This window comes from Motacilla alba, chromosome 2 (assembly GCF_015832195.1).
Source record: "Motacilla alba alba isolate MOTALB_02 chromosome 2, Motacilla_alba_V1.0_pri, whole genome shotgun sequence".
Classification (NCBI taxonomy): Eukaryota; Metazoa; Chordata; class Aves; order Passeriformes; family Motacillidae; genus Motacilla; species Motacilla alba.
Genome location: NC_052017.1, coordinates 134,363,912 through 134,387,154, shown reverse-complemented (window position 1 = coordinate 134,387,154; position 23,243 = coordinate 134,363,912). Strand labels below are relative to the sequence as shown.

The window sequence follows — 23,243 nt, the reverse complement described above, 5'->3', positions numbered from 1 at the left end:
CTCTGGGGGGATGCACATGCACATCTCACTCTCCAGGAGTGAGGACACCATGTCTGGGTTCCAGCCCATGCCATCCTCAGAGCTTGTGCTGCAGAGTTGAGCCCCGAGGGACATCACCCTGCAGAAGTTTGGTGGTTGTAGCAGTCAGTAAGGGCTGGAAGGTGGCCAGCCTGAAAGGTTTGGGGGGTGGTGGTGGTGGTGATAATGCTGAGGGTCTGGCATTTGCAGAGCCCAGCCTCCCCCACAAACGCCGGGATATCCGGATTCTTATGGCCCCTTTGAATATTTCCTTCTAGATCTAGACCCAGCATAGCCAGTAGATCCTGTTGGTTGGAGCTCCTCTGTCTGGCATAAATCCCTCAATTTCATGATTCAGAGGAAGTGAAACTGGACTCTGTCTCCTTAGACAACCTTCAGTAGCGCATGGTTGCTCTGACTCTCTGGTCCTAGTGACTGGTTCCATTGCTCGAGGGACATGAAACAGCTCTAACAGGTGAACCTACCATTTCCCTTCTGGGGGTTACAGAAGCTGTTTTGGAGGTGAGAGACATGTGAATTCATGGTCTTCATCCAAGATGAACAGAGCAGAGATGGCCCCTAATTTATCTGACCTCAATTCCCAATCTGTACTGTAGGGATCAATTATCTTTGCCTGCATGAGTACACTAAGATCCTATTTTGTTTTGAAGAAGGTAGAACGAATGAATCTACTGCATTTGGTGTGTGATCTTTCTGACCAAATATTAAAGCATTTACTTGAGGATTCACCTGTTGTTTTGGCTGAGAATAAGACTAAGGTTGGCTAAGACATGGAAGACTTCCACGTTTAGTCAGATGAACTAAACTTCTACCCACCTCTTCTGTGTCCTCATCAGGCCTCTGACACCTCCGCTGTTGGCTCTTATTGAAGTCAACCACAGTCTCTGTGGCTTTTCTTTCTCTTTTTTGGCTTCTTTCTTTTTTTAATGGAAAGGGAAGTTCTTAGGCATTCAGTTGTGGAAGAAGGTTTGTGCTTGAAGAGCACACATGGACCTTCAAGTAGCTCTAATTAGATGCTTTTTCCTCTTCCATTCATCCCTGATAAGCTTAGGCATTCTCCATTTGTCCATTTTGTGAGGACTTCTGCCCAAGCTGCCTAGCATTGGAAAGGGAGATTCTGAATCCCATTTTGCGCTATGGATTCACAGAAATTAAATATTTTTTAGGACTAAACTAAAGTCCTAAAGCTAACTAAATACACTGAAGTGAAATAAGTGCTCTGTAGCTTCTGAAAAATAATACTGGAATATAACCAGAATCTAAATATTTTAAGCAAAAGATGTTTAGAAAGGTAGGTAAAAATTATTAGCATAGCAGTAGGGTTTTAGTTTAGATTTATATGTATTTTAGATTTAAACTTCTAATTTAAACAAATTTACTTGAATTGCTGGGGAAGAACATGTTCAAATACCCAAACATTTCTTATAAACATGAATAAGCAAAATAGAAGTACAAGTAGTGCTTCAGCTTCGAAGCGTTTCATAGTATTTAACGCAGACCTACAAATTCCTGTTAAAGTGGCATTTTAATTCTGTGTCACAAATTTTATAATCCAATCCTTTCTAAAACATTATTTTAGATGTTGCTTAGTAGAGACATAAGCAATTAGTGGGTAGGCCGTGGCCTTTCAAAATACATTTCTTTGTTCAGAGGACTCTTAGGCTGCAGCAAGTGCTCAGGTGTCACAGCAGAAATGGAGGATCCAAAAAAAGAAGCCAGCAAGTTGTAAAGGAGAAATTGGCAAGTAAAAGCTGAAAGCCTGAGTCCCACCTGTTCTACATAGTGACCTGCCCAGCTCTGGGCTGGGCACAGGCTCCCTGCAATTCAGGGCCTTGGGCAAAATTCTGCCGTTACATACCTCCTTCCTTACAAAAAATAAAGAAAGAAAATGATGTCATTGTTGCTTAGTTCAGTAAATGGAAAAGAAACTTAGATTTAGATGTCTTTGTATGCCTTTTGGGGGGTGGACTTTAGCACAAAGCAGTGAAGTGCCCTAATACAGAGCCACCGGGCAGGCCGAGGGCATGCGGGGTGGCTGCTCCCAGGGAAGCTGCTCCACTTCCATTCAGCTCCTCTTTTACTGGGGGTTTGGAGCTGAGCTCCCAGCAGGCACACGGTAACTCCTTTGTCTCTCTCTCCCTGGCCCATTAATTGTACTGCTGCTGCTCCAGACACACAGAAAGTGGGACAGCCACTGTCACAGGCAGATCGTGGCCCGAGGATGCCCGCAGCCTCCAGCTTAACCTCGCTCTTGGTCCATGAGAGAGCCACTGCTCTGACTGCAGGTCACAGGGAGGAGGGGACCTGGCTGTGGGGCTTCTGCAGGGACTGCCTGGGATGCTGCACAGGATGACATCCCTGCCACACAATTCATCTTTTAGACCCAAATGCCTTTTGATAGCAATGAAGGTCTCCTGGGGCTTGCAGGGACGTGCTCCTGCATCAGGAAAAGGCCTGGCTTAAGAAGGGCCCTGGGGTTTAGAGGTAGGTATTGAAGGTGGCAATAGCTGTGATCTTCAGCAAAAACAATAAAATTCTTTTTGTATATTCCAGCAGATTTGTTTGGATTTTTTTCTCCTCTGCTAATCCAGAGCGGAATTTGAGCCAGAAAGGAGAAACCGATGCTATACACAATGCACACTCTTAAGTACTTGTTTTAAAATGTATGTGAGGTCAACATAGAACATGCCTTGAAATTTGTGTATTTACTGCAGTGAGTTTTCTGTGCCTTGTGTTTGCTTTCTGGGTGTCAGCCCTCTTCACAGAATGAAATGCTGTGCATGAGAAATAGTTCCTTACGAATTTTCCCTTAGGAATTTTTTTGTCCTCTGCTTTTAAATTTCAATCTGTATTATATATGCCAACTTATTATATATGTCAACATATTATATATGTTTAAAATAGCTTCCTAAATTTCCCTGGTTAAAGTACTGTGAACCTACTCCAGATACAATTTACTATGCACAAGTCCCACTCACCATGAGTTTTTATTTCAAGTAATTTTTCATGAAATAACATGCATCACAGACAGAACCCTGTGTTGCTGTTACATAGTTTTCTTTACAGTTTTCCAGCTATATTCCTCCTCCCATGATAAACTGTGTTGTCAGTATTTTTATCTTAGAATAAACAAATTGCATTCCCTTAATCTCCCTTCATAAACAGTACCCTGTCATGCTGTTATCATTATTGTTGACCTTTTTTGGAATTTCTCCAGGTTATTAATGTTTTTTTAATGAGAATCATGGGATTTAAAGTGTTTTCTGAGCAGTGTTTACTCAGGAGTTGATAGATTATTTCCTTTTCTGTTTTTTTTTTCATCCCCTATTGCTTTTTTCTCTGACATCTTACTATGTTCAAAGCAGAGCTATGCAAACAATTGATTTGGGGATTGCTGCCAAATCAAAACATTAAAGAAAATCTTTGTTTCAAACCAAACAAAGTCCTTATTCAGTCTAAAATATTTTGAATTTTTGGGCATTTATTTTTATGTTTTACCCCATTTTTAAAAGAAGAGAGGCATTTATTAGTTTCCCTAATTAAAGCATCATTTCAAACAGAAAGTAGAAAAATCTGATTTTACATTTTTCTGGCCATGTTTGACTTAAATATCAAGACTTAAAGATCAGATTGACTTAAAGATCAGTGTTCTCTGATCTTGTTTTTTGGTGACCAAATTACTACCTAAAAGATTTTTTTCCCTTGGAGTTATTATTTCAAATACTTTTGAGCAGTATTGAGTGGATAAGTCAATACATTCCTTGTGTTTATGTATCTGTATTTATGCATAGGGATGGAAAGCTAAAGGAATGTCTTTATTTTAGTCATGCAAATATCACTTACTTAATTTCACTGTTGTATAAAGGCATTGGTGAGTTGGTGGTGACTGGGCTCAGAAAAGGAAGGTCAAGCATAAACAACTTATCAGATTTCTGCAGATAGTGGGGTCATTTTAAACATCTGGCCTATTTAAGCAGTGGTATTTTACTTGCTTTTATGTACATAGATATCTAAATCCCAATTAAGCTGTGCTTTAGATGTCTTCACTCTGTTTTGGTTGTCTCTTGAAGTTAAGAATTCTGAGCTTGGGAAGAGCCTACGAGAAAGGAAAAATGCATGTCCAGTCCCTGTTCCAGTAAAGAAACCACGGTACTCATAAAACAAAACCCAGCAGCCAGAACAACTAGATAAAAGTTTCTCAACTTTGCTAAAACTCTAGATTGCAGAAAAGAGTTTTTTCAGCTGTGTTGTGTGCAGGGTGGAGTCTTCTGATGGAGGTGGGAGCTGTGGGAAATTCCAGCTGGAATGGATTCCACCCATGTAGCAGGAGTTAATGAAGACAGGCATTCCAGACTACTAGGTGGTTTTATAGAGGAGCTAGAGAAGGGCATGACAAGCTGCAAGGATGGGACCTCATCTCTTTATTAAGTTCTTATTGCTGGATGCTGTGTTCCTGGGGGGGTGATTGGGAGATTGTGTGCAGCATCTTCCCAGTTCAAAGCTAAGCCTGGCCCTAAAAATTCTCAGGTGGAGCCTTTCTTTCCCAAGAAAAGCAGACAGCATAAAAGAGCTGTCATTTGGCTTGTTTTGTGTGGTGTAGTGTGAAACACCCACCCAGGTCTTTTGAAAGAGGCACCAAACTGTTCACCCCTTTTTAAGCTGACCTGCTTCTAGGCATGCACAGAAATGAGTTTGGCAGAGCTGAGAAGCTTTGCTGAGTGAGACTGGTGGGAGGTGGTTCCCAACTGAGATGGCAGTTCGGGAGAGCACCAGTTCCAGAACTGCCATAACTCCCCCCAGGAGCTGGAGACCCGGCCTCGTTTTGTACATTCAGCCTCCAGCCACTGCAAGGTGGACATGGCTTCCCCAAGGACTCTGAAATGTACTGCCTTTAATGTGGCATCAAAAAATAGCAAACCTGCTTTATGGTAGTGTATTTGATATATGCCATTACATAAAATATATTTTAAAGAAATGAAAATTCTTCCAGGTTTGTTTCATATTTCATTAGTATTACATTGTCTTGCTTCCATGCTGAGGCACTTCATTACAGGTCTGTGTTCCACCTTTCTTAGATTCTGTAAATAACAGGAAGTTGTTGGCTTTTGAAATCTGGGCAGGCTGTGTCTGTTTGCTAGAGCTGGTGGAATACAGCTTGACCACAAACCTGCAAGGATTAATAAGCTTAAAAGCACAGGCTTCTTGTCTGTCATTTTTGCTTCTTAACAGTAAGAGTGAAAAAAAGCAGCAAATGATGGCAGTAATAACTTGAAAAGCATTGGCCTCAGACCTACCTTGCATTTGTTACTGTAAAAAAAATAGTTTATGCAACCAATTGCGTAAGGTTTTGCTGTTCTTTTCAACAGATGGCACTTGAACTTCATTAGTTTTTTGTAATAATTTCAACATGTGTGTTACAGTAAATATTTTATTAGCTTACAACAAATTTTGCTTTTCATCCTGGAATTGCAGGGTTGTTTCATCAGTTACCCCCCAGATCTGTTTCTCCTTCCAGTGTTTTTCCCTTGCCTGTTGAAAACATGTCAAACTGATTTAAAATGTTTTATGCACATTAAAATGAAAACCATATGTCTAATATTAAGGGTGACTATGCAGAAGCTTTCACTTGAATCAGGTTTTGCATGCAATTTCATGCAGTTGCAGATACACTGCTCCTCCTCCTTGCACACAGGAACCAGATTTGGGAAATGTGTTGAAGGGGCCTCTGAACCCTCTTTGTTAAACCTCTGCCACCAACGTGACAGGAGGGCTGGGATCTTTTCCCAGTCTGTGATGAAGTTTGCTGCCTCTCTGCGTACTGCTAGGTTATCCCTGCCAAAGATGACATTTTCCAGGTCCTAAAAATACTTCTGACCAGCCTATCCATTTCCCTTCAAACAGACCAAATAGTACTGCCTGGTACATAAAAAAAATCCCCTGAGGTGATACTGCATGGTTACTTATAAAATATACTTGTCCATAGGTGGATTAAAGATATTATTTATAAAACTGTCAAATGCAAGTTTAGCATTACATTATAAAACTCCCAGTGTATTTTTTGAACCTCCAGTCTCAATGTTTGTATTGAGGTTGGTGTAGGAAAGCAGCATCCTTCTGTCTCTGATAACAAAGAGCCTTTTTGTTTGAACATGAAGATAAGTTCCCCAGACTGTTCCCTTCTGCTCCATGAGCATATGTTCCCCCTGACAAAGGTCACTTCAGGTGCAGAAGAGTGAAATTGTGGGAGTCATTTTTAAGGTGTTGTTAGAATGGCTCAAGCTCCATACAGAAGCACAAAAAATTAATTAGGTCAGGCTGACTTCTGTATGAAAAATAGCCTTAAAAATACACAAAGCAGCAAAAAAACTCCAACTTGTAGTGCTCTTTGTCTGTTCCAACATCCACTTTTGGCTTCTCTACAAATCAGTGAATTAGAAACAATTAAGAAAAACACAAGCCCAGATCATAGTGATATGCAGAATATGCATGATGGCTCTCAGCCAATGTCAGTAATTATTTTGTAGTGACTGTGTTTTGAGAGAAGAGCTTGATTGATTGTGGTTTCACAGAATACATAAGTCACATTATGTATTCATGTTGAGATCTGCAATGCTTATAATTTGCATTAGTGTGGTTCAGATTACTATAAAACTATAGTACTTAGATCAGAAAACTGATAATGAGATTAATTATTTGATAATAATCCTTTCAAAGTAAAAAGAATAAGCAAGAAAAATGAGCGAAAATCAAGATAAATAATCATTTGTAAAATTGCATTTTGATCCAAACACAGGGAAGCAGGATCTGTGCTGCAGTCCTTCCCAAAAGTCTGTCTGGTTTTGAGCTGGAAGTCTTCTAGCCCAACGCATTTGAACAATTTATGGAGACCCACACCCAAAGTTTGTCTCCACATCCCCTTTGACTGCATCTCTGCCAGATGCCCAAGATCCCAGCTGTTACTGGGCCAAGCACTCAGCTGAAATGTGACCACAGACTGGTCTGCTGAGGGAGCACTGTCGAGCAGTTGGGTGGATGTCCACCCAAGAGTGGGAGTGATGGCTTCATTCATTGGCCAGTGCAGTGGGGTAGCGAGGGGATGCCTGTTGCCTTAGGACTGAGGGTGCCAGACATTGCTGTTGCCATTATTCGTGGAGCACAACTCACAAATGTCAGTTCGATGACTAAACCTCGTATAAAACCAGAGGGGTGATAAGGTACTAAAAGCCAAGATTCACGGCAGAGAGCATGCCAGACATGCCCGCAAGAGATGCCAGGAGGAAGTGGCCATGTCCCAGACCAGGTCACCTGCCTGTAGTCCTGGGTGTGCCCACGTGCATGCCTTGGAGTCACTGTGAACCTCCGTACCAGAGCCAGACCATCTCTGTGAGAGCAGGCATCGAGCAGGTTTCAATCCTCTGAAATTTGGGCAGTGCTAGTGCTACCAGTCTGTGCTGTGTCACACCTGAGCAGTTAGAGCTTGAGGACGAGGTCTGAGTCCAGTGCCCTCTTTAGACCAAAGGAGCCCAAATCCACACTAATCCTAAGAGTTCCTGAACCAGTGCAACCTACTGGGCATCTTCAGCTTCTTCCCCTCTCATTATAATGGAGAGAGTGATACCGGCAGAGGCAGAGCATGTGAGAACAGCTTTTGTCACCCAAAGATTACAGCAGTCCACATGGAAGAGAGCTGTGACCTGTTCCTTGCTCTCAAGGCTACATCTGCTTTTACCCAGTTACTGTTCAGTGAGAACTGTAATAGTTAAATTCAAAATAAGAGTCTCCCATACGATAATCCTAAGTCAAATAAATAATAAGTCAAAGGCCGGGACTGGAACCAAAACCCACTGTCATCTAAGATCTTGACACTTTGAATTCAGCACATTTCCCACTAGGAGACTTTGCTTCAAAATTGGTCATTTTTAAGGGTGTTATCTGAAGAAAATCCTGAAATGTTAAAGCAAAATTTCATTGCTTCTTTGCAGCTCATTTTTTTTTACATTTCTCAGTGCATGTAAGCAGTGTGGTTTTCTTTCCTAGGTCATTTGTGGTGTACAAAATCTTGCAGGAACAACCCCATATTAAATAGAAAAAAGCAGCATTAGTGCTTCCTGGAAATATACTGCTTATGCTGTTAAATATTGAAGCTAGAGATGTAGCTGGGAGTTAAAGCTCTGAAGATAAATTGAACCAAATATCTTAAAAATACAGGTGCTTTCATTAGTGGGTATTACAACTGAATTCTCTCTACTTTTCCAGCTGCTTCTAATGACCTTGCTGGATATATTTTCACACAGTCAGGCCTAAGATCTGGGGGTCTCAAAATCAAGCTGTCTAGAGAGACAGCATGCCACTTATTCCTCAAGTAACTGCACCAAAGTGGTTAATATGTATGCATATTTTGGTCACTTGGCTGTATCACAAAGTGCTTTTGAAGGCAAGAAAGCTCAGCAAATTTAAATGCTTTACAAATTGAGGACAAGCTGTTTCTGTCAGCACTGGGTTTTTTTACAGCTCTGTTTCACTGCCTATATGCAAAACTTACTTCAAGACTGATATACATATAAAGATATGTCATTTTAAAGGGCGTTATTTGAAGAAAAGCCTGAAATGTTAAAGATTTCATTGCTTCTCTGCAGCTATTTTTTTTTTACATTTTCCAGTGCATGCGAGCAGTGTGGTTTTCTTTCCTTGGTCGTTTCTGGTGTACAACATGTATCTTTTGACTCCATAAACATGACTATATGTATATGTGTATGTGTATGTATATGTGTGTATGTATATGTATATGTGTATGTATATGTATATGTATATGTGTATGTGTATGTGTATGTGTATGTGTATGTATATGTATATGTATATGTATATGTATATGTATATGTATATGTATATGTATATGTATATGTATGAACTCCAAATGATGTGCGGCTGAAGCTGGTGACTCAACGCGTAGCATCTTTTGCAGGAAGGGGTAAGACACTCCTTTTAGGAGGGAACTGTACCGCTGTTGTCCTTGCGCTGTGGCTGAGGCAGGGCAGGGGACTCAGTTAGAGGTGAGGCTTTTCCCCGCCCGGATCGCGGCCGTGGTGCCGCCCTGCGCCGCTGGGGTAAACACGCAGCCGTGCCAGCTGGAGGCGGAGCGGGCCTCGCACAGGCAGCTCCTTCTCCCGCTCCTCAATCCCGCCCCCGAATCTCTTACTGCATCCGATGCAGGATGGGAAACCTGCGCTTGAGGCATTCCTAAGAGTTTGCCAGTTGATTGCCGTGCTGCGACAGGAGAGCGTGAGCTCCCCGAGCAGCGGTGGCAGCAGGTGCCACACGCGTCTGCCGGAGCGCGGTCCCCCTGTGCGCCTCTGCCGGTGGCGCTGCCCGCACGGCTCGTCAGAGGCAGCCCCGCAGCTGGCACGGGCTCCCTTCTCCTCCCTCGGTGTCAGCCGAGCCCGGTGGCCGTCGCGATGCTGTCAGGGCAGCAAGGAGGCGAAAAGGCGGCACAGAGCGTGATGCTGCCTGCACAGCGCTCTCGGCTCGGTGCCGCAGCCCACCGAGCGCTGGGCTCTGCGGGATTGCTCTCTTGCTTCTCAGATACCCATTCCCGGCAAAGAGCAGCCCTGGAAAATGTGACGGTACTTGGTTGGCCGTCCCTGTGCTGTTCCTCCCAGTGCACAGAGCGGTGCAGAGCTCTGCTCCCGTAGCGTGGGCGTGCTGCTCGGAGCCCGCTGCCGGGCGGGGGGAGGCCGGAGGACGGGCTGCCCGGCGTGGACCCCGGGCTGGCTCCATGGGCTGGGACACTGATGGCTGCAGCCTGGAAGAATTTGAATGAGTGATCTCCAAATTACAGACTGCTGAAGCTGGTGACTCAACGTGTAGCATCTTTTGCAGGAAAGGGTAAGAGTCCTTTTCAGAGAAAAGTGTCTGATTGGAGCTAAACAAGTGTTACAGCCAGTTAGGACAAAGGAATGCGGGGTTGAGAAATGTCAGTCTCTTTCATTGTTAGCACTAAATTAATAAGCTGTTCTGGAGCTTACATGTCTGAGTTTTTGCAATTGCATAGTCACAGTGACAAAAACAATCAAGAGTCATCCTTAGGAAGCTGTCAGCCTGGAGAATGGCATTAGGAGAACGAGAAGTTGTGTTCAGCTCTTGCCTGCACTGCTGCTAGACAGGGAGTTTCATGTTTTGTTGAGATATTTGTAAGACAGAAGTCACGCCTACCCAGGAGAATATGTTGCAATGGATATTTTATGGATAGATGCCATGTTATTTTGCTCAGAGATGTCTACTAAATGGGAAAAGATGTTTTTTAAAGTCTCCTAATAACATTGCTGTCAAGCTCTGCTACAGACAAAACTGGCTTGAACGTCATTTGTACACTTGGAATCATTACTAGCAGTGACCCCTTTAACTTATAAAATGTTCTCAAAGATCCTATAAATAGCCACATGCCTAATTTTAAACATAAGTAGTCTCCTGTGCGAAGTGTTAAGCTTGTGTGTAGCTGTTATTAGAACTGGGGCCAGAAAGGTTAGTTCATGCTTTGTAGACACAGTTCCTGGTCTCAGATGCAGTTCAGTCTTTCAGAAGGCTTTGCTGATGGTGTGGTTGTGTTTTCAGGCTCTGCTGGCTCTTACCAGCAGTGCCCAGCCCTGCAGCTCTTGGTGCTCCAAGCCAGGCAGGTCAGGGAGAGGCGTTTGTTAAGTAGCCTTGCTACTCGGCAATGCTTTCGATAGCAAGATCTGATTATGATGTGATCTGCTTACCCAGAGATGAACCTTGGCTAGGGCTCCTGCTCTCTGTGCCACGGCCAGGACTTGCCTTGGGAAAGCTGCTGGCGTCCTGCAAGCACAGGAATGTTTTGGGGACCAGAACACCAGAGGTATGACATCTGTGTGACGTGTTTACCTGTTTGGGTCATGTTTAGAAAAGTAGTTTTGGGTGTAGTGATACCAAGAGGTTATTTGGAGTGTACGTTAGTCTTGTAGATGGGGATATTTTGTTTACCAGGAAAACTCTGTTGCGTCTTGGAACATCATGTCCCATGATCGTTTTGCTTTCTAAGGAGAGGGTCACTCACATTTACATCTGTAAACATTATATAAATACTCTGTGAAACCAAGTGGCTTTGCTGCTTTCCTTCTTCCCCCTGCAAATTTGCACGCAGCTCTGATCTGGTTATGGGTGTGGTGGCTTGGGTCTGATTATCAGGGGCGTTGTACTGGGTACGGAGCTGGTTAGAGGTGCTAGAGCTGATCCCTGGAATCCCCTTTTGAAGAGCTAAGCTTTGTATGTGAGCACTTTGAAATTGGGCTGAGGAATATCCTGGGATGGGCTGATGCAGAGGCACAGAGAAATAGAGGCTGGTAGGGAGGGAAAGGTTGGGTTAAATGTACTTCCCCTTGAGGTAGGGAAAGTACTGGATTAAATCCATTTGCACCTTTATCCTAAGGCCAGTCGCTAAGTGTTGCCCGATGGTAAGAATGGTTGCTGGCTGTCTCAGCCTCTTTAAGACTGTGAAGCCCGGCTCTGTCAAAGTCTTTTCCCAGTCTCAGGTGTTCAGGGTGAAAGATGCACCTTTCACCATCAGCTCTGTGTAGAATTTAAGAGAGATTGAGGACTAGAAGGTCTAGCTGCAGTGTATGATGGTGGCTCCAGCTGCATCTCTCCTGTGTGGAAAAGACAGCAAAAATGGCAAGTTTGCAACTGCTGGCTTGGGGATGTCTATCCATGGGATGACATCCAGAAATTCCCAGATGAAAAATGCTGTGCTTGGTCAGCTGCTTAAAGGATGTTGGAGAGTTATTTCCATCCCCTCAGCCAAAGTCACCATTCATGATTGTGGCTCAACAGCATGAGACCTGGGTATGGCATAGGATGATATAGACTGACATTAGACTGACAGATTGGAAAAAAAAAATATAGCTTTGGTGTGGTTTTCTTTCAGAGGATAAGACTTTCTTAGTACATCTATCTACCTTAGCAAAATGAGAGCAGTTTTCTGTATATGCCAGAGCTTGGGAAATAAAAGGTGTGATCTGTAGAAAATCAGTAATCAGATGACTTGGTACCTGAGAAGCACTTGAGACCTACATGTGATTACTGGATTATTTTAAGGTTATTAGAACTGCCTCACTATGCTTCTCTGCCACATGAAAATATCCATATGTGTGTAGATAAATATATAGATATACCATTAGCCTGTCCAGGTTTATACCTAAATATATATGTACATTTATGTTACCTGAGAAAACAAAACAGAAGCAGTGAGCAGTGTCTCTGCATGGTTGAAAGCATCAGAAATACCCAGTTACAGTGGTGTGTTCCTAATCACTGTGCTCCTGAAGGAGCCACGTGAGCAGCCTCATTCGTCTGTCGATGTCTGTGAGAGAGCAAACAGGTTGTCACAACAAGTGTTCCTGTCTGAGACCTAAAATGGCTTCTGTAATGTGAGGGGTTTGTGTCCAAGTGTTTTTTTTGCTCTTGTTGAAGTGCCGGTTCTGAAGAAAAGGGGAAAATCTGGAACAAATCCAGCTCTTGTCCCCAGGGATGTTTGAAAATCCATGCAACTTCTGAAATTCACACAGAACAGACAAAGGAAGGATGCTTGTGATTCACTGTTATTTTGAAAACAATCTTTGAGTTATAATTTCCATCATGTTTTCACTCTTTCCTTTTCCTTTCCAGGCAGTGAAGCCGATTTTAGCTCTTCAAGCAGCACGGGCAGTATTTCAGCACCTGAAGTCCATATGTCGGCTGCTGGAAGCAAGAGATCTTCTTTTTCTCGCAAGTAAGCAAAGCAGTGTTTCCTGAATATTGCTAGTGCAAAGATAGACTACTGTGTAAGGTCTTGCATTTTAAAACAATTGTGTTAACACAAGGCTCTTGGGTAGCGCGCTGGTGAGAACTGCAATATAAGAAAGAAAAAAATGCTGTATTCAGTGCACAAAAATTGTCAGTTTGCCAGATCAGCCAGCTGTTGGGTTGTTTGGTTTTTTTTTTGTTTATTCATGACAAGTACGAGAAATAGAATCAGGTAAGGCAGAAAAGGCATTGACTGGAGTGGAGAGAGAGCTGGGTGTGTTAGTTAACAGCAGTGTTTCTAATCAGTTAACCTAAACCTTTTGGTCTTAACAATTTGTTTCATCTCTGTCATAAATTGTCAGCTGAGCTTACACCTTTCCAGATCACGATTTTATTTTTTGTTGTAAGAAGTAGACAGTATTGCCTTTGATGTTGGATTTTTTTTTCTAAAATACCCTTGCCCAGCCTATAGACAATTTAAAAAACAAAACTTATATCACAGCCATCTGTCTAAGTGAACATAAATATAAAATATTTCTGTAAGATTTCTCCCTGTCATCTGTGGATTGCAAATTCAGGCAGCTTGAGAACACAGGGGCAATGGGATGGAGCAGCGCATGTTGTGTTCTGCCCACACAATCCCTGCTGGTTACATTTTGTGGAGCAGGAGGAAGGAGTTCACAGGGACAGGACTGGTTTCCTGCCCGTGGTGGAAGGGCTGGCAGGCAGGCTGGGATGGCAGCAGGGTACCCGTGTGCCTGAGCCACACCAGCGTCCTGAAGGTCGCGATGTGTTCCGGCACACAGAGGCTGTCAGAAGGAGGCTTTGAGAGCACTTTCCTGCCTGTATCATGAGATACTTAAGAAAGTAAACACTACTTGAGTTCACTCTAGATTACATTCAACAAGTAAAGTTACTGTCTGTGGGGAAAAAAATGGTACTAAGTATAATAGGAAGCCCTAAAATCACCTTAATTTCAGTAAGATTCTGTGTCATTTCATACACTACTGGGCATTTTAATATAATTCCAAACTAGAGCCTACTGACATCCTGTATTGGACAGAAGTCCTCTGTAATAAGGCTCCTTCAGATGCCCTACTATGTTAAGCACAGTCTCTGCCACACACCAGAGTTGATGATACACTGTATGAAGTGGAAAGAGATATCTTCTTTGCAATATGTTCTTTTTTAACTGTTCTTGCTATGAAACATTTCAGTCTTGTCACAAACCACAGTCCTGTACTTCATTGTAAAATAATTACAAAATCACCCAAACCACAGCAGTGTGATGAAGGTTCACAGCAGCCACTCAACCATCTGTTCCTTATAAACTGTTCCATTTGCTGAGAAGGGAAAAAACCAAGTGAAACAATTTAAAGAAGAGATGTTGCTTCATAATTCTGTGGTATTTGATTTTTTTCTATTCAAGCCTTCTCTTTTGCTGGCTGGGTTTGCCTTTTTCTGGTATTTTTTGTTTGGATTCTTTTTTTTTATTTTTTTAATCCTGCCCTTTCATTACCATTTATAAGAACAACTTCAATGGGAGAGTGAAGGTAGCAGTGGAGTAGTGTAGGATGACAAACCAAGTGAGCAGGAAAAGGACACATCCCAGGAAGCTGGCCTCAGAGCACTCCAGCCCTTGGCCAGCTCTCAGGCAGGGAGGATACCAGTTGCTTTCAAGCACACACAGTTAACAGAGTCTTTAATAAAGAATGGAAAGGAAAAGGTAAATATGTATGAGAAAAACTGGAAGAAAAAAAGAAAATACTGTGCTTTCCTTTGTCTCTTTTAATACCATTTCAGCCTGCTCTCCATGGGGCTCAAACTATATCGAAGTGAATGAATAGCTGACCATGACAGATGAAGCACCCAGTATGCCAAAGGCAGAAAAGAACAGTGGCCCAAACAAAATCTGTTTGCAGTGCACACTGTGATCCCTCAGGCTGCTTGCCGAGGAGCATGAAAGCAGTCTAACAGCAACCCTGCATGCACAGGCACCACTCTGCAGGCCTGGCCAGGGAAAGCTGGAGTGTGGTTCTTTTGGCATTAGTCCAGACCACAGGCCTCTCCTTACTTAACAGAGTCAAAGATTCAGGGAACATGGATAATCTGATGGAGTCACTGGGAACTGTTCTGTCCACAGAGAGATGTAAAATGGCTGAGATTTTCTTAGAACACGTAATTCGGACTGAGAGCCCCCTGCCAGTGAAAGAACGTGCAGTGGCTGATCATGTCAGAATTTTATTTCTTTCCAGCCACTCACAGTTATCTCTCTGGTTTATTGTTTAGAGAACTTTTGTGTGTAAAATAAGACATATAATGGGTTGTGTGATGAGAATAATGCTTTCACCATTTTGGTTCTTCTCCAGTCGTGGTCCTTACGGTCGGAATAATGGATCCTTATCCTACAAGTCTGGAGCCAGTCCACCTGCTTCACATGGAAAGGATGCTTCATCAACACTGTGCAAAAACCATCTGAGTCCTGCTAACATCCATCAGAGTTACAGGGCTTCTTCAGCCAGCAGCAGCAACTCAGGCTCATACAAAGGAAGTGACAGCAGTCCAGTGATGAGGCAAGTCTGTATTTCAGCCTCTGGGTGTTGGGTACATTGACACTCTCTGTGCGCTGTAGTGTGGGATCAGCTGTAGGAGTTGCCGTGCAGGTCATCTTGCTCCTCACCATAGTTATGATGCCTCGTATAGGTGACTTAACAGTCAGCAAGGTTCTCCATACCATGTAAAAGCTTTATTGTTTCAGCACTGTAAAATTCAAGTTTACTTTAAGTCAAAGTCCTTTGCATTTGGTTTTCACTCCAAGGCAGGCTATTTCATGCCGTCAGTTGTCATGAGGATTTACTGGTTTGTTTGTTGTAGGGTTCTTTTCACTTCAAAGAGAATTGGGTGGGGTAGTGTAGGAAACATGCTACACTTGGGCGAAAATTCACCCCGCCTAGCCTTAGGCACCTCCCTAAGGAGTGCAGTTTCCTGTATAGGAAAGAGTACAGATACCTGCCAGAGCATGTGACATACATTGCAGAGAAGAAATGGCCACCATGCTGCTGCTGTTGCCCTCTCTCCCAGACAGCTGAGCAGCCAAGCATGTAAGGTACACACCCAAAGCTAGACAGGATGAGTACAGATTTCAGTGTGCTCAGCTTTATAAATCCTGTGTGGATTTATAAAGTCCTTGGGCTGCCTCGCCTGACTGGCTGTAGATGGGTGCCCTCGCCCTGCCTGTTCTTGGGCACACCACCCATTTGGGGTGAGGGGGTGGCCAGGTATTTTAAAGTTAAAATAAAGTTGAAAGCCTCATTTGATGTAATGACACTGAAACCTAGTACAATAAATAGTAAATCTTGCACTGTAGCTACAAATCAGCTGTTTCCTCAAGTACTTTGATTTGCAAGGTGAAGTAACTTGTGTGGACACTGAGGAGCCCCAGATGAGTCAAGTTTTGCATTTATCAGTCAACGAGATGTTTTTCATTCTGCCAGGACTTAAGAACTGTAAGAGTGATGTTATGTGATGGTTTATTTTGGATTTTTTCAGGCGGTCAGGGAGATACAATTCTTGTGGTGACAATCACAGCATTAAGCCACAAAATCCAGAGCAGTATTTGACTCCTCTGCAGCAGAAAGAAGTGACAGTACGACATTTGAAAACCAAGCTGAAGGAATCTGAAAGCAAACTCAAAGAAAGGTAAATCTCACTTCAGAAATCAGTCAGAAAGATTTATTTGGGAACATTTAGGGGTCGGAATCCTGAGTGGTTTTACTCATTTCTTGATCAATGAAGTTTACATGAAGAAATTTGAAATACCATTAGTCTGGTTAGGTTGTTTTCAGTATTTCAGGTTTTAGAGTGTACTAAGGGGATGCAAAACAATGAATTTATTTATAAATATAGCTGTCTCTTTTTCCTTCTTGGAACTTTCACAATAAAACACTTTTAAAGGACTTTTTACAAGTCCTAATTCAGATTGAGACCTTTTATACATAGAACAGTTTCTACCTGCCAGCATGTTTTACCTTAGTGTCCTGTTCTACCTCAGTGAAGTAGAACTGCAAATGTCCCCCTTTCCTCAGTGAAAGAAAAGTTCACACCCAAACCACTGTGCCTGTTTGTTTTTTTGTCACTTACATACTGAATTTTTCACAATAGCCCTTTGTGTGGATGCTGAGCAAAGAAGTGACAACATGCATTACCCAGCAGCAGATGTCTCTTACTAAAACTGCACTCTGAGAGCTGGCTCTCCAGCACAGAAAACCCAAGGGGGCACAAAGGGCTGTTTGAATGGGGCCCAAGACAGAGTTCCAGGGACCCTATGCTCTTCCTCTGCATCAGCAAGGCTTGGAACTGACATAGGAGTCCCCTCTCCCCCACTTGCTCCCCATGTGCTTGCAGCAGCCTCTGGCTCCCTGCTGGGGAAAGCCAGCCATGTGCCTGCAGACCTGAGATCCCTGGCTGTCCAAGGCCAGCATTGGCTCTGGCAGTATGTGACAAGCTGCTGGCAGGCACTAGGGATGCATCCAGGCAGCTGTTTCCCTTTTGCTCCAGGGTGAGGCAGTAGGGGAGATTTTAAGCACTACAGTGGTTAGACGTGACCTAGAGGTCACCATTTGTGCCTCAAATTGTCCAGGATCATGGCACGGCCCACAAGGCTGCTGGTTTTGTGGGGAGGTCAGTGACTCCCATTAGCAATCAGCCGGCATATCTTGGCTGTCTCAGAGGTGGTCACAAATGGCACCTGGAGAAATTTGCTTCCTTCTTGGAGCATCTCAGCAGCAGAGCTGTCACTGTGTGGTGAGGGCCTAATGTTGACTTTAACTGAGCAGTTGGCAGAAGTGTTACATCATTTTTATTTTGCTACAGGGAAACAGAAATAGAAGAGCTTAAAGCTCAGCTGGGACGGATGAGGGAAGACTGGATTGAAGAAGAGTGCAATCGTGTGGAGGCAGAGCTAGCCTTAAAGGAAGCAAGAAGTGAAATTAAACAACTCAAGCAGGTTATTGAAAGCATGAAAAATAGCTTGGCTGAGAAAGACAAAAAAATTCAGAAATACTTCGTAGACATAAACATTCAAAACAAGAAACTGGAATCTTTGCTGCAGAGCATGGAGATAGCTCAGAACCACTCTGTGAGGGATGAACAGTGCCTGGAGTACACGAGCGACTCAGAGGGGAAGCTGTTATCATTGTGTGCCACCCTGCCAGACAGCCCCATCATAGAGGACCAAGGTCTGGAGGAGGTGGCAGACAGTGATCTGCTTCTTAGTGAGGACAGAGCTAACGGGACTGACTCATCTGGAGAGAGTTTGACCACCACAACCTCTGAGTTGAGTGATCCAGCTCCCTTCAGTTCTGCTGTAAATAAAGAGATGCTTGAAATAATTCTGGATGGAAAACTAACTTATTGCCAGGAAGAAGAAAAAAGCAACATGATGGTGGAACAGGCCATCCAGACTGATGTGGTGCCATATAGCTTGGATGTGGAGCAGCTCATTCAAAACATCTTCAGAGGTCAAGACACCTGTCCTCTAAGCCCGCCTTCTTCACTGAAGGAACTGGGTGAATTTTCTCTTGGAAGCTTCAGTGATTCTGGTATCATAGTGGACTTGACTCCAAGTGATCCCAATTCTGCCATCCTTTTGTCTCCTATGGAGTCTCCATGCAGGAAGGTGGAGCACAGAGTTAATGAAAACCGCTTCATGAAAGAGCTTGATTTTACAGAAACTCATGATGATGAAGCATTTGAGTATGTTAATACGGAAATAAAGAGGAGATACTGGAGCAGCAGTCTCCTCGGGGATCTTCTGGCTGTAGCAGCCCCTGTTGTACCAACTATTGTGTGGGCTTTGAGTACTCAGAGAGGAGGAACAGATCCTATTTACAATATTGGAGCATTGCTTCGTGGTTGCTGCCTGGTGGCCCTGCACTCTTTACGCCGAACACCCTTCAATATCAAAACCTAAAGTTCACTCTGTCCCTGGGTACCAGCTGGCTGAGGCAGAGAGAGAGAGGGATGAGATAGATCATAAAAGGTTACTGTATATTCTGGCAGAGTCCATCCTTTGCTTTTGACTATTTGATTTGCACTATAAATCAGTTAAAAACATGTTCCTTGTTTCAAAATAAAAAAAAAAATAAGCTGAACCTCTTACTTCCACAAGATGTTTTTAACAGTACTGCTGCTTACAGAAATAGTCCTCCTGCTCTGAGGCATCATGTCCCTCCCTTAAGCTGGTGACTTTCTGGTGCCAGCACATCTGCACAGTGAACATAACCAGAGAAATAGGAACTCAAGCATAGTGCTCTTCCATGTTCCACTGCTGAGCTAGGATCAAGCTCAGTCACTCTCCCTGGATGGTTCACTGAGCAAATGTACAAGTGCTTTGCACTGGCTCAAGGGTAGTGCAAGATGCACAATGGAACAAGTAGCCAGAGAAAGGTGGGGTATTTCTCTAGACAGCACTAACCTTCCCTTAGGGTATCACACCTGTGCTCCAGAAAGCATGCTAGCGCTTTCCATTTGTTGTCCCAAGTGTCAATTCAATTTAGAGGTAAAACCCGTATTCCCCAGGCAGCTTCCAGCACATCGTTTGTGCCTGTCTCATGTAGTGCTCTTCTCAATTGTGCAATTGCTTGAGCATTTCACTGGTCTTGTGCGTATACAGGGACTGTAACCAAAAATGTACATCGTTGGGAGTCTTAACACTTGTTACAATGATAAGTATAGGCGTGGATACACTTTGATTCTTAATGTTGTTTTAAAGTCTTTATGTATTGGAACCTGATAGTCTTTTAAGCCCTTTGAAATACTATGTATAAATGTATTGTGTTTTAACTTATTGTTTATTTAATTGCTTTATTGTAAATTACCTTTATAATCACAACTTCAGTAAAGCATGATAGCTATGTCAAATGTGTGTGTGTTTTACTGTAGAAAGGTATAAAAAAGTGCCCCATTCTAGCTGAGCTGTCAGGTACAGGCTGAGCTAGGGGAAGTGCTGTATCAGGTACTGTTCCAGGAGATCAGAACTAGACTGAGAAAACCTGAATACAGTTCCAAGTGTAAGCACTCACCAGGCTGATTAAAGGCTCCAGCTGGGCTGCAGTTGCACACACAACCCACTCTGCTGCCTCACACTGCCTTCATGGATGCAAGTGACCTAATCTTTAACCCAGTGCAATTATCTGGAAACCTGTAACTCCTCAGTGCTGCAATCCCAGAACAATACCAGTCTTTCTGGCATTTAAATTACCTGACAGTCATATGGTCTCAGTGTGCATGCACACTGTGACCATCAAAACATGAATTCTCCATGTCCAAAACCTAAGATCTGTGGATAGATCAGAGGACAGCAATGCAACAGGCAAAAGAGTGGGGTTTGTCTGGCTCCACCCAAGCTTTCAACCCCGTCTCTGGCCATTTAAACCTCACTGGCCTCCTGTTTTCCCCTTCAGCAAAGGAAGTGTAGTATTTCCTTGTGTGACCCAGAGATGAAGGGATCCAGGGAAGCCTGACAGTGCCATGTATTGCTCTGCAGCTTTTGGGAAGGAAGTTATGAGTACTCCACAAAGGAGTATAATTGGCCGTGTGTGGGGAGCATTTGCGACACTCAACAGGGTGATACTGGTGCTTACAGAGGTGACTTGCACACCTTTCACGTGGTGCCTGAGTGGTGAATTATTTTGTGTTTGCAGTAGAGACTCTAGAGGCTTCATTAAGCATTACATTAAGGAAGAGAACTCTAACAGATCATTTGAAGTAATATAATCCCCATCTAACAGAGATGGACATGAGAGCATCTTGCTTACATTGCCATAATTTTGTCTTCCATGCTCTCCCACCTTCTTGGGTGCCTGCAGCCGTCTGGCTTGCCTTGTGACAGTGCTGCACTGCATATTACTCAAATGTCACTCTCAAAAGCTTTTACATTACAGGGACCAAAATTACCAGTTGGAGATATTATCAGTATAAATTTTACACAACCATGGACTTTCATAATTCCTGAATATCTCTTTTTGGGACTGAAACACATTCCAGAAAATTTTATTCCTACATCAAAATATGTCTATGCAGAGCCAGGACAGCAGTATTTTATACCTGATGTTAAGAACTTCATTACAATGTTGGATTTTTCTTTCACAGACATTATTGTTTAAGTGATCTTTGAGTGACACTGAAATGCACCATAATTTAAAAGAAAAAGTGATCTTCAGTTCTAGATGCATTCACTGTTGACTTTGTGGGGAGTTTTTGCAACAAGATGCAACAAAGTGGCAAAAAACTACACTTATGTTTAAGATGCCAATAGGCAGATCTCATCACCAGAACCGTCAGTTTCTTTCTGCCCTTAAGATTCTTCAGTCAATTCAACTCTCCTAAGACATTTAACTACTATGCTCAGTGATCGGAGCATTCCGATCACATTCCTGATAAAAGCCTTTGTTCTGATCGCTATCTAAAATTCAGCTCACTTCTAAGCCTCCACCTTTCCTCCTCCACACTGCAAGGACATAGAGAGCTCAAGGTACCCTTTATTAGACCACACCTGAATTACTATAATGCACCAGTCCCAGACTTTGGTCTTTGTTCCACGATCCATAGAGGATATGTCAGTTTTTGCTCCAAACATACCACCTTCGCTTTTTTCCCTCAAAGATTACACTTAAGTCTTAGTCATGTCTCACTGAATCTCGCTGGTACTGTACACAACTAGGGGAGAATCATCAGTCTCCAAACAATTCAATAGAAACTCCCATCCTTTTTTTCTGAGTTTAGAAAATGCTCATACCCACACCCCTACCTCACTGGAAAGTCTTATCTCAAAAGATGCAGGTGAGGAGGACATGCAGCTCATACACCACAGGTAAAATAGTGAACACTTGAATTCGGGCTTAGGGCATAGGAACCAAATCAGCTTCTTCCTGGGCTGAGGGGATGCATGTTCATAATCCCACTATACATTTTATTTCTAATCCAGGGACAAAAAAGCCTTTCTTTCATACTCAGCTAAAGAGGTACCCAACATGCCCTGCTGCTGAAAATGTTGAGGCTTGGGCATTTGACTCCGTTCCCACTAGAGATTCATCTCTATCCTTCACAGAATCACAGAATGCATCAGGTTGGAAGGCACCACAGTTGGTCATCTGGTCCAACTTCCCTTCTCAAGCAGGGAGCACGTGGCACAGAATTGCATCCGGGCACTACTTGAGTATCTTCAGCGTGGGGAGAATACAACCTCTCTGGGCAATCTGTTCCAGCGCACACTCATCTCAAGTAAGGAAGTTTTTCCTCATGTTGAAGTGGAACTTGCTGTGCATCAATTTCTGCCTGTTGACTCTTTTCAGTCTTCCTTATGTCCTTTTCACAAGGCTGTTCCCAGCTTGTAATTACACATTTCTCCTTCCTTTCCCTGTAAATCAACTCTCTCTTAATCCCAAACTCCTGAAACATATTTAGCACTGTTTTACATATGCCCTATATAAGTATTTCACTCCAAATCCCTTCAGACAAATGAACGCAGGACCTGGCAAGCATGAACAACTACAGCACAGTCAAGGAAAGGATTTTTCAGTCATCCTGGCAGGTCAATCCTCCACAGTCAAGAATATCAGTGAAAGCAATCAAGTCCAGCTTTCAGCCAAGAAAGAAAAAAAAAATAAAAACACATGGCCAACAACTAAAATATAAATGAGAAAAGGAGGAGCATATGGCAGTAGAAAGGAAAGACAAGAAATGCACACAGGGGTGTACAGGATCTTCAAGAAACTCAAACCAATGGAAAAGATTGTATCAGAGCAGCTGCCTCAGTAAGTTTAGCAAAAGTGTTATCATATTTATCAAGGATAAAAAAATCAAGATGTAGGATGGAGGAAAGAAGAGAGACCACAGGAAAAAGATGAAACTGATACTAATGCAGGGGTTATCACCATTCAAGAGACTTCCTCCAAGAGCAGCATCCTCCTTACTGGCACCATGTCAACACAGGGCAGAGATGGGAGGAATCTCTAGAGCAACTGTGCTCAAATCTGGCAGGTAGATAGAAGAACAGCAAAGCAGTACACAGCAGGAGGGAAAAGCAATGCAGGAGGAGTCCCAAGCAGAAGGTGGCAGAACTCAAGGGTTTTTAAAATGGCTGAAGGCTCAATGATTAAATGTGCTTTGATGATGTAAAGGGGCTTTATTTGCAACTTAGCAACTGGCCCACCTGTTGTTATTTTTAATGAATAGTATTGATTTACATCTACTTTGTATTGTCTCAAAAAAAAACCAACAGTAATCACCTAATCTTCTAAAAAATGAGACATAGCTTCAAATGGATTTCACTTTAAACAAGCAGCAGATAGCCAGTTTCCTTGCCCTGTGTCAGCAATAGTTAAAGAATTGTGACTGGTACCTCCTTGCTT

The 23,243-nt window shown here is 43.0% G+C and overlaps 1 protein-coding gene across 2 annotated transcripts in view; it reads left to right on the top strand.

Annotated features, from left to right (window-relative positions):
* The window catches only part of SYBU (syntabulin), a 40,390-nt gene extending 20,638 nt beyond the window's left edge, over positions 1-19,752 (top strand). The window contains exons 1-6 of one of the 2 annotated variants that reach the window (XM_038127653.1): positions 9,771-9,921; positions 10,798-10,909; positions 12,715-12,817; positions 15,201-15,404; positions 16,381-16,530; positions 17,704-19,752. In XM_038127653.1, the coding sequence (XP_037983581.1) occupies positions 12,777-12,817; positions 15,201-15,404; positions 16,381-16,530; positions 17,704-18,802 (1,494 nt within the window). In that variant the 5' untranslated portion in view covers positions 9,771-9,921; positions 10,798-10,909; positions 12,715-12,776 and the 3' untranslated portion in view covers positions 18,803-19,752. Of the gene's footprint in view, positions 1-9,770; positions 9,922-10,797; positions 10,910-12,714; positions 12,818-15,200; positions 15,405-16,380; positions 16,531-17,703 lie in introns of those variants that run through there. The other variant, XM_038127652.1, reaches the window with a different exon arrangement.
* The last annotated feature ends 3,491 nt before the right edge of the window (positions 19,753-23,243 follow it).